The sequence below is a fragment of the Pangasianodon hypophthalmus genome, chromosome 19 (assembly GCF_027358585.1).
Source record: "Pangasianodon hypophthalmus isolate fPanHyp1 chromosome 19, fPanHyp1.pri, whole genome shotgun sequence".
NCBI lineage: Eukaryota > Metazoa > Chordata > Actinopteri > Siluriformes > Pangasiidae > Pangasianodon > Pangasianodon hypophthalmus.
In genome coordinates this window covers 22,221,825-22,235,560 of record NC_069728.1, presented here as the reverse complement: position 1 = coordinate 22,235,560, position 13,736 = coordinate 22,221,825, and the positions used below count along the sequence as shown (strand labels likewise).

General features: G+C 37.1%; 1 protein-coding gene across 3 annotated transcripts in view; it reads right to left on the bottom strand.

Annotated features, from left to right (window-relative positions):
- Positions 1–8,080: 8,080 nt before the first annotated feature.
- cep170bb (centrosomal protein 170Bb) overlaps positions 8,081–13,736 on the bottom strand; it is a 38,943-nt gene continuing 33,287 nt past the window's right edge. For all 3 annotated transcript variants that reach the window (XM_053242225.1, XM_034313673.2, XM_034313674.2), the window contains exons 18-19: positions 13,354–13,405; positions 8,081–13,248 (exon numbers count right to left, since the gene is read on the bottom strand). In XM_053242225.1, the coding sequence (XP_053098200.1) occupies positions 13,148–13,248; positions 13,354–13,405 (153 nt within the window). In that variant the 3' untranslated portion in view covers positions 8,081–13,147. The remainder of the gene's footprint in view (positions 13,249–13,353; positions 13,406–13,736) is intronic.

Genomic DNA, 13,736 nt, shown 5'->3' with positions numbered 1-13,736 from the left:
GGACTCCATGGCGGTGGTTCTTCCTCATAATCCCGGGTTTCGACACGAGTATAACATTTTCCCAGATTCAGGTGGGCAGTGAGGAGGCTGAAGGCAGGCTTGGGATAACTCAAAGGTGCACTTTATTTTTTTTTATTTACTTTGGCTTTCCAGCATACTCAAACTAAGGCATGCACTCACACACACAGCTCTGTGCTGGTCAGCTCTCTCTTTCGGCGCTCAGCTCTCTCCTTTTTATACTCATCACAGCTCACTGCAACGCAGACTGTTCATTAGTACAATTTCCCTCAGGTGTGCAATCTTTACCACTCACCTTCTCTGGCTCTGCCTCAGTCACAAACCGGTGCTCGAGCACAGCCCAGCTTCCACTCATATATAATATAAATAGTAAACAGTATATTATTTTGTATATTATATCATACAGTGATATAGTTATGTATACAGTATTATCCACAGTATACAGTGGTGACAAAGTGCCTGGAAAAGCTAGTCACTCACACTCAGCAATGTCACCAACAGTCTCTTGTTGACTGTTTGGGCCTTTGGTTCATTTCGTGTTCCATTACAATCAGGAGTAATCTCCAAGTATACACAAGATATAGAAGATGTACACACAAATGTCCTCAAGTGGGCTTCCTCTACTGGTCAGATAGGATATTGATCTCCTATCACTTGACTGCAGGTGTGTTTTTGGGACCAGTTGTCCTTAAAGGCCTTTGGGCCCAACAAGGCCGTCAAGAACAAAGAAGAAGGATTGAAAGGTTATTGAGATAACTTTGGGTTAAATTCTGTCTTATGCATACTGTGAAGGTGGCTATATTTTCAGCTGAGTAAATTACCATGGCAACTTACTATACACAGCTAACTTGGACAGGTTAAGTTGAAGCAAACCACACTGAACATGTTTAAAGCCCAGCTCTTGTCCTGTCAGGAGCAGATAGGATTTGAACCCAGGATCTCTGGGTACAGGTCTAATGCTCTACTGATGGAGCTAAACACAGATGAGAAGACCCAAAAGCAGAGGCTGGTATAGGAGTAGGTCGAATGGTTTAATAGGGGAAGAGCAAAAAATGACAAGGAATATCAGCAGGGTGACTAGTAGCAAAAGGCAAAAAATCCAAAAGGGGAAAAAACAGGCCAGCAAAAAAACTCAAACAATGCAACACTCAGAAGACATAAAAAATAAAACACAAAAGCTAGGGCAAAAATTCCAACAAAATACAAAAAACAGGGCAAAGATCCAAGGCAGGATTTTATCAGTCACAGTCCATAAAAAAAAACTAGCAAGGTAGTCATACATGACAAAAAGCAGACGAGCAGGGCAGAGACTTACACAAGGCCAAAACCAAGGCAAAGACTGAGCAAAGACTCTAACAAACAGGGCAACTTAAGTACACAGGAAAATGAGACACAGCTGAAACACATTAACTAGCCTGGCGCTGTAATAGAAAGTCCTCAGGGTCGCCATCAGGTGGCCAAAAGGCAGAATACAGTCTGAAACCTGAGGTCCAATCTGAAAGCTAGGAATTATGAATGCATCATGTTTCTTTGAGGATCCCATGGAGCTTGCTGCTTGTATTGTGAATTGATTTCTAAGGCCCTATTTTCAGAGTCAGAATCTGTTATGGTTTTTCAGTTCTTATATGATTTATACACATTTTTAAAGTTTATTTTTTAATTAAATAGCAGGTAACTAACTTAACACAATATTGTTTGTTAATCTGTTACACGTTTTTATAAGGTGCCTGTAGTCTATTAGGAATTCCCATGGTATTCGCTGCATTAGACTGCACACACATCACTAGTAAATCAATAATAATACTGTGGGTACATGAATCTACAGTCCCTACAGTATTGGAACAATATTGTATTTGAGATCAATAATAATAATAATAATAATAATAATAATAATAATATTTTAAGCTGCAAGCAGCATTTTCGGGGCCAAGCACTCAGACTCAGTGAGCTGCACACACATAGACGCGCTACAGTTGCTGCCTGAACGATCAGAGGAAAGCAGAGCCATAACTTTAGGTAAAGGGACTCAGGAGTGATTGTAGTTTCAGTACTGATGTGTGTGTTTAGCTCACGGACAGTGAGGAATTCTCTGACTGTAGGAGGAAAGCTGTAGATGAACACATGGGCAGCAGGGTGGCGTTGCTGCTGCAGCTGCTGTGAGCTGTGGTCGTGATTGTTACTGCTCTGACCCGAACATTTGTTTCTTCTTGAAATTTAAAAACATCTAAGGTATTGATGTTTTTTCTCATCAGTCTGGGCCTTTTCATCCCAGTTTGTGCAAGTTTAGACAGGTCTTAATATGATGTGAGCCAAATTTGGTGAAAATTGGACAAAATTTGGAGGAGGAGTAGCAAAAATGGCAGTTAGCGGGAAGCATTTTGACATGTTATTGTAACTTTTGACCAGTAAGTGGCACTCTCACAAAATTGCCTACCAAGTTTTGTGTCAGTGTGCAAAGTTATTGCTGAGATACAGCCTCATTTCCTATTTGGTGGCGTTGCCATCAGATGTGTTGGCACATTACAGGCGACCCTTTTGGAATATCAACATTCTTTTGAAGACCCCTTTGTCCAGATTGGTCTGAATATGATGTGTGCCAAATTTGGTGTTGATTGGACATAATTTGTAGGAGGAGTTGCAAAAAAAAAGGTTTTTGACAAAATCCAAGATGGCAGAAAATCTAATTAGGCAGAAATTGATGTCATAGGGTGCATTGAATTCGTCTCGATCCAGGGAATCTAGGGATGCCAGTCAGTGTGCCAAATTTCACAACTTTTTTACCAGACAGTTCTATGGGCTGCCATAGACACCCTAGCCAGAAAAAGAAGAAGAAGAAGATAAGGTAGAATAACAGTACAGTGCCTACACACCTTCCATGCTTGGCCCCCTAATAATAATAACATTAATAATAATAAGAATCAGAATCAATAATAATAATAATAATTTAATGAGGATGAGGATGGGTTCCCTTTTGAGTCTGGTTCCTCTCAAGGTTTCTTCCTCATATAATCTCAGGGAGTTTTTCCTCACTACCGTCACCTCTGGCTCACTCATTAGGGATAAATTCTTACATTTAAAATTTCTATCCTGAATTTATTAATATTTATTTCTGTAAAGCTGCTTTGTGACAATGTTGTTAAAAGCGCTATACAAATAAAATTGAATTGAATTGAATTAATTTATATAACACCTTTCATACATAAAATGCAGCTCAAAGTGCTTCACAATGAAAAAAATATAATACAATGGTAAAATAATAACAAAACAATAATAATAATGCAACACAATATTAAAATCTAAAATTTCATTAAGAAATAAAAATAAGTAATCAAACAGAAAATAAAATATTATGAACATTATTAAGAGATTTAAAAAAAGCAGTTTTAAACATAAAATCAAGAATATTAATTACAATCCAAGGTAAATAAATGTGTTTTAAGCTGCTTTTTAAATATATTCAGTGAAGGTGTCTGACCGATATACACGTGGGAGTGAGTTCCACGGGAGCATGGACACTAAAAACATTTTTCACCAAGCTTCTTCTTCTTAAAAGAAACCTTAAGGAACCCGGCATTTATTGAAAATGACTCGGGTGGTAATTCTTCAAGCATTCTGCTAAATGCACAGGGGCAATGCCATTAAGAGTTTTAAAAGATAATAAGAGCACTTTAAAATTGATTCTGGATGTCACAGGTAACCAGTGCAGCTCCTGCATAATAAGAGTAATATGATCTCTCTTTCTAGTTTGTGTTAAAAGTCAAGCAGCTGCATTTTGTACTAACTGTAATGGATAAAATTTTTTAAAGAGAGCATTACAGTAATCTAATCTATGTGTAATAAATGCATGGATGAGTTTTTCTGCATCTTCTTTAGAAAAAATGGACAGACATTTGCAATGTTTCTCAAATGATAAAATGTGACCATAGAGATATTATTGATGTGAGGAACAAAGCTGAGATCAGAGTCGACTATTACATCCAGATTTCTAATCTCTCTTGTAAACTCAAGCATGTAATCAGTTTGTTAATTGGCTCTTAATTACCTGGTGGCACTGATATATAAAGTTGTGTGTCATCTGTATAACTATGAAAACTGATTTCATGCTTTTGAATGAGTCTACCAAGAGGTAACATGGAGAGGGAGAAAAGTAAGGATCCTAAAATGGATCCTTGTGGAGCTCCAAATTAAATATCACATTGTCTTGAAGAGTGACTAAAACTGTCTACCACACAAGTATGATCTGAACCAGCTTAGTACTGCTCCTGAGAGACCTACCCGGTGTTCAAGTTTGTGTAGAAGAATATCATAGTCTACAGTATCAAAAGCTGCACTCCAATCAAAAGAATAGGAATGGAAATGTGAACAGAACTAGCGCCTAGCCACAGATCATTTAAAACCCTGACCAAGGTGGTACTAAGTGCTGTAATTAGAGTGAAGGCCTGATTGGAAAGACATTATTTGAAATATGAAAATCATTAAGCTGAATAAAAACAGCTTTTTCTAAAAATTTTGCTTAAAAATGGTAGGTTAGATATCGGTCTAATATTACTAAATCAGCTGGATCCGAATCCACTTTCTTAAGGAGATGTCTAATCATAGCTATCTTCAGAGCACTCAGGAAGTCACCAGAAGACAGGGAGGTGTTCACAGTATCTAAAACATCACCCAACACACAGGGTAACACTTTCTTAAAAATGGCAGTAGGGATTGGGTCTAATTCACAGGAAGAGGATTTCATTTTCTGGATAATGATAAGAGTTTTCATATTCATGGTGCAAAATGAATGCATAACAAACATAGGAGGTACAAAAGGACAGTCAGTAAATCAAATGTCAAGTCAAGTGGGTTTTTATTGTCATTCCTCTATATAGCTTTCTCCAGGACCATAGTACAACACATAACAGTACAAAAGACTACAAAAGTGCAAATACACAACAAGTGTGACAAGTGCAGGACTATAAATACACAGAACATGGACTGTGTACCATAAAGCATAAAGTATTTGGTAGTGTAGCAGCAATAAGTATAGTGTTCCATAAAGTGACTGATGCAGCTTTGTGAAGTGCAGTGTGCAGTGGTACTGAGTCATACTGGGTTAGGTGTTTGACTGGCCCAGGTGAGTGTTGGGAGGCAGCAGGGTGTTGAGTAATCTGATTGCCTCAGGGAAGAAACTGTTGCAGAGTCTGCTGGTGGCACGGATGCTTCTGTACCTTCTGTCAGATGGCAGGAGGGTGAAGAGTCCATGAGAGAGGGAGGTCGTACACAATGCTGGTGGCTTTGCAGATGCAGCGGTTGTTGTATGAGGTTTCAATGGTGGGTAGAGAGACTCGGATGATCTTTTCAGCTGTTCTCACAATCCGCTTTAGGGTCTTGTGGTTGGAGACTGTGCAGTACCACATGGTGAGACAGCTCCACAGGAAGTGGAGGCACTGCCGGGCATTATTGGCTAGGCAGGTGGTGTTGAGAGTCCAGGAGAAGTCCTCCGTCATGTGCGCCCCAAGAAACTTGGAGTTTTTGACTCTCTCCACAGTTATTCTGTTAATGTGCAGTGGTGAGTGGTCTACTTGCGTCCTCCTGAAGTCAACAATCATCTCTTTAGTCTTATCAATATTAAGAGATAGATTATTGTTCATACCTGAAACCAACAGAGCAGCATTTCACCTCCTGAAGAGGAGACTGAAGGGATAAACCCCCTAGAACAAACAACAACTGAAAGAAGCTGCACTACAGCCTGGAAAAGCATCACAAAAGAAGAACACAGCAATTTGGTGATGTCATTGAGTCACTGGCTTGATGCAGTTATTGCAAGCAAGAGATACACAACCAAATATTAAGTGTTATTTACTTTCATTTACTTTAAGACTATCTATTCCTATACTTTGGCTCACCTAAGGTGCCACATTCTAAGTTGTTTAACATAGATGTAAATATCAGGAAATGAAACCTGAAATTCTGATCTGTCTCATATTCAACTTTCTATCTCAAACCCAAATGTCTTCAGTGTAGAGCAAAAACAAAAGAAATGGCCTTGCTGTTCCAATACTTTCGGAGGGGACTGTACATTAAAAGGAAGTCGGTGCATAGCATCAGTGTTCTGGTAGACCATTCATATACACACTTCCTGAAATATCTAGTAGTAACAAACTGGGCTTTAACAGAACATCAATAGAAAAAGAAAAGAACCACATAAGACATTGTCCCTTGTTCACATGACCTGTAAACGGTCCCTGACTACCAGCTTTAAGGCAAATTGGCCTTGGTCAGTTCATGACTTGTATACCTAGGAAGTCTATACTTTATCACTGCTTAGAGCTTGGGATGAATGCCAACTACCTTACTGTATGGATTTGCTTTAAATATATATTTTTTTAAATGTTCCTGTCCTTTCTGCATTAATTTAATGAGCAATTTAATGAGCTGCTTGGAGACAGAGGGTACGGCTGCAAGAAGTAGCTGATGACTCCATATCCAGGGCCACTGCCTATACCTCAAGGTCGATTTAAGACAGTCATCCAAAAACTAACACCAAGATAGAAACGACCTTTGGGATTTTCAAATCACGCTTCAATTATTTAAGATTGTTAAGTGTAAACCCAGCCAAGGCATGTGATATATCAGTCCTGCACAGTACAACCATATTTAGGAAGGAGCTACCCCCTGATTTGGTGCATTGGCACGTTTCCTGGTTCTGACCTCTGCCTGTTTTTTGGATTAATGAGCTCCAGTTAGTCCAGAGTGCAGCAGTCAGTGTCCTTATTGGAACCAGAAGATTTGATCACAGTAACATCACATTACCTTATCCACACTGCACTGGTTCCCAGTGAAAGTTTGCACTGATAATAAAATACTATTAATGACCTAAAAAGCACTGAATGGTCTCACCACACAGTGTCTGAGTAACTGTTAGTCTATTATGATCAGCCTGCTTCAAACAAAATGTGTAGACTACCTAGAATAAAAACTACAGCAGACCATGGCACTTGTACAGTGTTTTAAAGAATGTATAGTACAGTAGTACAGTATAGTGTAGTTACCTAAGCTGCCACTATCCACTAGCAGGCACCAACAGTTCCTCCATCTAATGGAAAAAAGGGGGAAGGTGACTCTACCTGAGACACTCCTGCGATAAAAGCCCCAAGGAACATTTTCTCAGTCTCCCTCTGCCTGGTCCATTAGGAGTGGACAAAAATAGACACCCTCTGCAGAAACAACTTGGTGGAGCTCCTGTTGCATGTATTCTCATAATAATGTTATTTTTCTGTTTGATACCTACATGGTGTGGAAACCTTCCCTTTGTTCTCAAACCAAGAGTGAGTGCAGCCTTTGTTCATGTGCAGCTACATACCAACACACACACACACACACACACACACACACACATCGAAACATCCACTCGTTCAAAACATCCACTACCATTTCTATAATGCATTGCCTATAACTTGTGTTTGTTGATTTGTGTTCAATAAATGTTATCCTGTAGAACCCATCACATGTTTGCTGTTTCTCAGATCAAAACAGATGCCAAGCTTCTACTGAAGAACTCAGAACCTTCAGGTAACTTGATCATTATCATTATTCTTAACTGTTAAGTTATAATAGTTGATTTGTGGCAACTGATATCGGTCAAATTCATTAATAATAGTTTAATTATCCCTAATTATTTTACTAATAACTACAGCTTTGAATATTAATATCCAAGTAAAAAAAAAGAATGATTACTTAAAGAAACGTATGGCCAATTTTAATTAATAACTGAGTGTAAGATTAATTTTAAGTGAGTGTAAGTGTAAGTATAAGTGAGTGTAAGATTAATTTTAATGCCATAAATGTAAATGCCATAAGTGTAATTAGAAAGTACCAACAGTAGAGTACTGTATCACAGTGTATTGTACAAATGTGCACTATATTACTACACTGTAATTTACAGTAGCACAGTGTATAGTGCAGCGCTCCCTCTGGTGATCCTCATAGAAGTCTGTCTGCTCGATGCAGGCCTTTGTTAACATGGAAACTGTAGTGCAATTCTTGAATCGGTGAATCAAACAGCAAACAACAAAAAGAGTTTAAGCTCATGAATGAAACTGATTTATTGTAAATGTAATGAAATTTCTACAGTCCAAACAGTGAATAAAAACACACCAGTAACATAAACCAGCAGTGCAGTAAGTGTGTACGTACAGTCCCCTCTGAAATGACTGGAATGGCAGCGTGGTTTTGTTGGTGGCAGCTCAGTGGATAAGATGTTGCACTTTTGATTAGAAGGCTCCGATTTCAAATATTCCATTATATAAAAAAAAAAATTCAATATATTTGATCATTTGAAAAATGGGTGGGTTCAAACAAAAGTTGTTTAAAACAACTATATGTATATCTATATATAAATATCAGGAAATGAAATTCTGATCCGTCGTCTCATATTCATCTTTTGATCTCAAACACAAATGTCTTCAATGTCTTCAGTGTCAGGGCCTTGCCCTTCCAATATTTTCAGAGGGGACTGTGTGTGTGTGTGTGTGTGTGTGTGTAAGAGAGAGAGAGTGTAAGAGCTGCTCAAACACTTTATAGAGAACATTTATACAGAACATTAAAACTCATTATAAAGTTATAGATACACATCTTTAATCTTCAGATTTGAACAGTCGTGAGAAAACAAACAGCACTCACACACACAAATAAATAAATAAATAAATATTGATACTGATAAGTAAATTATTTAAAAAAGCTATTTAATAAAATAACAATTAAACTGATTAAAAAAATTGAACAAAGTAACTTTATTCTGCAAAGAACGTGGTGTTTCAGCTGCTGTACTAATTTATAAATAAAAATAAAAACATTGCTGTTCATGAACACTGTTAAATAATGCTACACATAATTTTCACAGAATAATACACACGTCTGTCTACACACTCGGTGCAAAGTTAACAACAATCATTACAAGTCTAAACATCACTCACTGAAGTTATAAGATTCATTTTTTCTATTTTAATTCATTTGATAATTTTCCAGAATTCTCTGATAAAATATCAATATTTGTCTCCTCTTTTCCTGGTAGAGCTTCAGCCTTCCTTTTTGCTGCTTCACAACAGAAGAACAATATTCTAATGTTTATCCGATTATAAATAATGCTAAAACAGGATCTATGGCTGGATTTAGGAATATTTTGCAATCAACATGAAAAAACGCATTCTCACAAATCCACAAACTCTGAATAATGATCAATAATCACTTTCTTGCACATGTTCTACTACAACTTTAATATTTAATTTAGTAAATAATTTTAGCCAGTAACTTTTGCATCTACATTCATTCAGTATTGCTGCTCTTAATGAAATCTGATCTGAATCTTAATGAGAGCCAAATTCAGAATTAATGTCTGTTAGAATCTGATTGTGTTCATTCAGTGCTGCCGCTTTAAATAAAAACATAAAGCCAGAATCAGCTTGAGATGATTATTCAGATGTAATTTATGTTTTTCTGAATAGAAACTGAATAATCTAAATCTGTCTTAATCAGAATAAAACTTTAAAATAATTTATTAAATCTGTGAAAAATAATACAAATGACACTAACCGTTAACTGTTCAAAAAGAATGTGAGCTCTGTTGTCTGCAGTGAGTAGGTCTCTCTCTCTCTCTCTCTCTCACACACACACTCACACACACTCACACACACACACACACACACACACACACACACAAAAGTCTAAGTATAAAACCAAGGGTTGGTCAAATTCAGCAGTTATCAAATATTCACATGGTTTTGTCACTGTGTTCCAATCAGAGGAGCATATTGAGGATAAACCCAAACGTTACATCAAGGGGAAAGTTCCTGGTATTCAGAGTCGGGTTAAGGATTTTTTTGAGCTCCACATTCAGATTATTTAAACACCTGTGTGTAGTTCACACCTCTGAGGTGGACAAAAACAGGGTTTTTCAATAAAGGTGACTTGACAGGCAATGAATAATATGTATTTTATAATTTTTTAAATAAATCAAGGTCATGAAATTTTAATGTGTCGATGAACATGCAGGATTTCTCCTGTAAAGAAAACATGCTCAAGATTTGAAGGATTATCTGACTGGGTGCTCATGCTACACTTACAGAGAAGCTTTAAGTTAATTCATAATTTTATCTATAAAAAATCACTCTTCCATCTAAGCAATGTCTGATATCTCTGATTAAGATGTGTCTCCTTCGATGTTCTCCTTGCGAAAAAAAAAAAAAAAACTTTTTGTGGACATTATGAGGATATTATTAATTAATGAATAGCATTACATTTATGTATTTAATATTCTTCTGAAATGACATTCCATAGTGTTTTTGAGTGTTTTTATAGCCAAAACATAAATTTCTCTGTGACATATTGTGTTTACATTAAACTGTCAGACAGCTGCGCGTAACACTGGAGCCGATATCACGTAAGAAAAATGCACTTGAGTTCAAAGTCAGAATCACGTGCAACTGAGACTTCTCTGTTAGATAAACTCCACCCCCACATGCGTGACGCTCACGTAATGTCCGAATATCACTTTGCTTTTTGAGGACAGAATACTGATGTGCACAATTTCAGTATTAAATCACCACGAGAGAAAAATGGTGCAAAAATAATAAAAAGCTCCCCAATGAGTGACACAAGCGTTAAAGGGGCGGAGACTAAAGCAGAATTAGTCTTTGAAGAAGCTCCTTAAGTTAAATAATGGATCATGGAAAAATGTGGATCAGTGAGTAAAATGTGCAAATATTTGTTCACTGATGAGATTTTTGGATGCTGCCATCAGTGTATTTTTTTATTTTATTTTCATACAGTATTTTTGCAGCAAAGCTTCATAAATACTGTAATTTTATTACATTTTAACTCACATCAATATATTTCTGTTGCATTGAGCTGCTTAGTGCTGTTTAGCTTTAGCCACACTCTCATTAGCATTAGGTCACATTCATATCATTCACATTGCACCAGGAAATGTTATATATCCTTATATATACAGTTATATCACACTGTGTGTGTGTGTGTGTGTGTGTGCGTGTGCATGTGTGTTAATGCATATCACTGTTATAATGCTGATTCATAATAACGATTGACCTCAAACCTAAAACACCAAATAAAAGCACTATTTATGTTCCAGTCCTGGTTTCAGCACTCCCCTCGTCCACTTCCCTTTCATCTTTTGCCCATTTTAACAACATACCCAGAATGCATTGCACCACACATTTATTATATGTTATAATTTTAGGAGGTGATTGGTACAGAGATATACAGTGCATATAGAGAGTATTCACCCCTTTAGTTATTACTTCTCTTTTTGCTGTATTGCAGCATCAAATTTAAGCATATCAAAATGGGATTTTTTTCTGCTCCTTTTTAAGTAACTCTCTACAGCAATAAAATCATATAAAGTATTTAGAGGTCCTCGAAATTATTTGAAAAGTATCTAAATCTAAAAAGTGCTTGACTGATAATGGCCTTTAGCTCATTGTCCTGTTGGAACATGTATTTTTGCCCTAAATGCAGATGTCTGGCTGACTGGAAGAGGTTCTCTTCAACAATTTGCTGATATTTGGCTCCATCACATGTTTCCTGCGATGGCAACAAACTCCAGTTCCTCCTGCTGAAAAGAAACCTAAGCGCATTGATGCTACCACCACCGTGCTTCACCACAGGAATGGTGTTATCTGGGTGTTGGGATGTATTTGGTTTTTGCCAAACAGTATGCTTCAGCTTTAGACCAAATGCCTCCAATTTAGCCTCATCAGACCACAAAATCCAAAATCTTTTTCCAAAAGTTCTCCGATTTTCTAACATGGCATTTCTCAGAAGTGACTTCCTTCTGGGTGCCGTCCCATAGAGGCCGGATCTGTGAAGAGCTGATGATGTTGTTGAGGTCTGCAGAGGTTCTTCTATTTCAGCCAGTAAGTTCTGTTACAGTGTTGTAGATAGACTCTTGGACACTTCTCTGACAACTGCACTTCTTGCCTGAGCACTCAGCTTGGTCTTGGTAGAGTCATATTTTTTTTCATCGAGGAAGATTCAACGTTTTGCCAATGTTTTAATAACCTTCTACAACTTTCCCCCATAACAACTTCATATCGAAGCTTCATGGGCAGTTCTTTGGTCTTCCTGCCAGCAAAACTGATCTGATCTGCCATTTTAGCCGTGAGTCAGAGAAGTCAGAGATGTTTATTGTGCAAGCACACAATTGGATGCAGGTGGATTTAAAATTAACTAAAATTAAAATTAATTATTAGGTGTACTCTGTTTAACATATTTAGTGTGCACTCTAAAAAAAACAAATACTAGCCCTAATTTATATTGCTAAAAGAAAGGGGTGAACACTTATCAATAATGCAGTTTTAGACTTTTTATTTTTTTTAAAAATCATTCTGAGGACATCTAAATATTTAACTTTATTTCTGTAAACAGTCACTTCAAAAGGTACAGAAAAAAATCCCATTATAATACTCTCAAATTTGATGCTGCAATACAGCAAAAAAAGAAATAATCAATGGGGGTGAATACTTTCTGGAGGCACTGTATAAATCTGTATAACATTACCGAACAACACAAATATGTCCAGAAAGGTTTTAGCTAGAAATTCTTAGCTAAAGCTGCTTTTGAATTTGACATAAATAATATATAAAGTGGTTGGCTGTAACAGAGGATCTGCTACAGAAATCTAGACCAAAATCTGAACTATGGCCAGTGTGTTTTGCTGTTTCCTGTTAATCACCAGTTAATGGCCCCTGATAAAGGTTTACACAGGCTTACAGTAAGTTCTATTTTGGTAAGTAAACAATGCCTCAACGATAAAAATCCATGTCAGTGAATTTTTGGATTTAGTGAATTTATGTCTCCAGCCATAGTGCTGCCACACACTCATCCTCTTGTTGTGACACGCAGATAATACACACTTTAGAGTGATTAGAGAACGTGGACAAGGTCATGTTATAAACAATACTGAAACACACACACACACACACACACACACACCCTCTCTGTTTGTCTCCTCTCTGAAGCAAGCAGCAGGTTTATATTTAATACAGCATTATATTTTAGCGTAGTCATGTTCTACAAAGCATAAAAGCATTTTTCAGCAGTTATTACTAGACTAAAACAGACTGCACACGTGTTATTTACCACTTCGTTTGGCATTTGCAGATTTATTTTTTCCTGCTGCAGGTGGCGCTGTTATCTTCACACTTCCTCCAGGTTCCACAATTGAGTTTATCACTGAGGAGTTTCAGAAATAGAGAACAGTTAAGGCATTTGAACCAAATCTGAACACGTGTAAACACTAAGCACTAAATAGAATAATGTGAAAGTGTCGTGTCTAACCCTCCAGCTGTCTCTGGACTCTCCTCAGCTCCTGCAGGATGGATGAGATTTCCTGCAGCACACAAATTATTATTAACTCAAATATAAACTCATATCTAACTTCAGCGTTTGGAATTAAAGTGAAAGACACTGATTGGGTTAAAGCAGCAGATAAATGCGAAGAATAAAAGCTGAAGAGACAAGAAAGCCAGATTGCATTAAATCAAATTCATAGCAACAGCAACTACACAACAACAGTCTCACGCAGAATACCCACTAACATGAAGTTTAGTTAAACATCTGTGGGTTTCACGTTAATCTCTCTCCTCTTCACCTGTTTCACATCAAATACTGTGAATGTTTTTCCACAAGTTAATGTCAGGAAGTTTGTAATATGAAGTTTG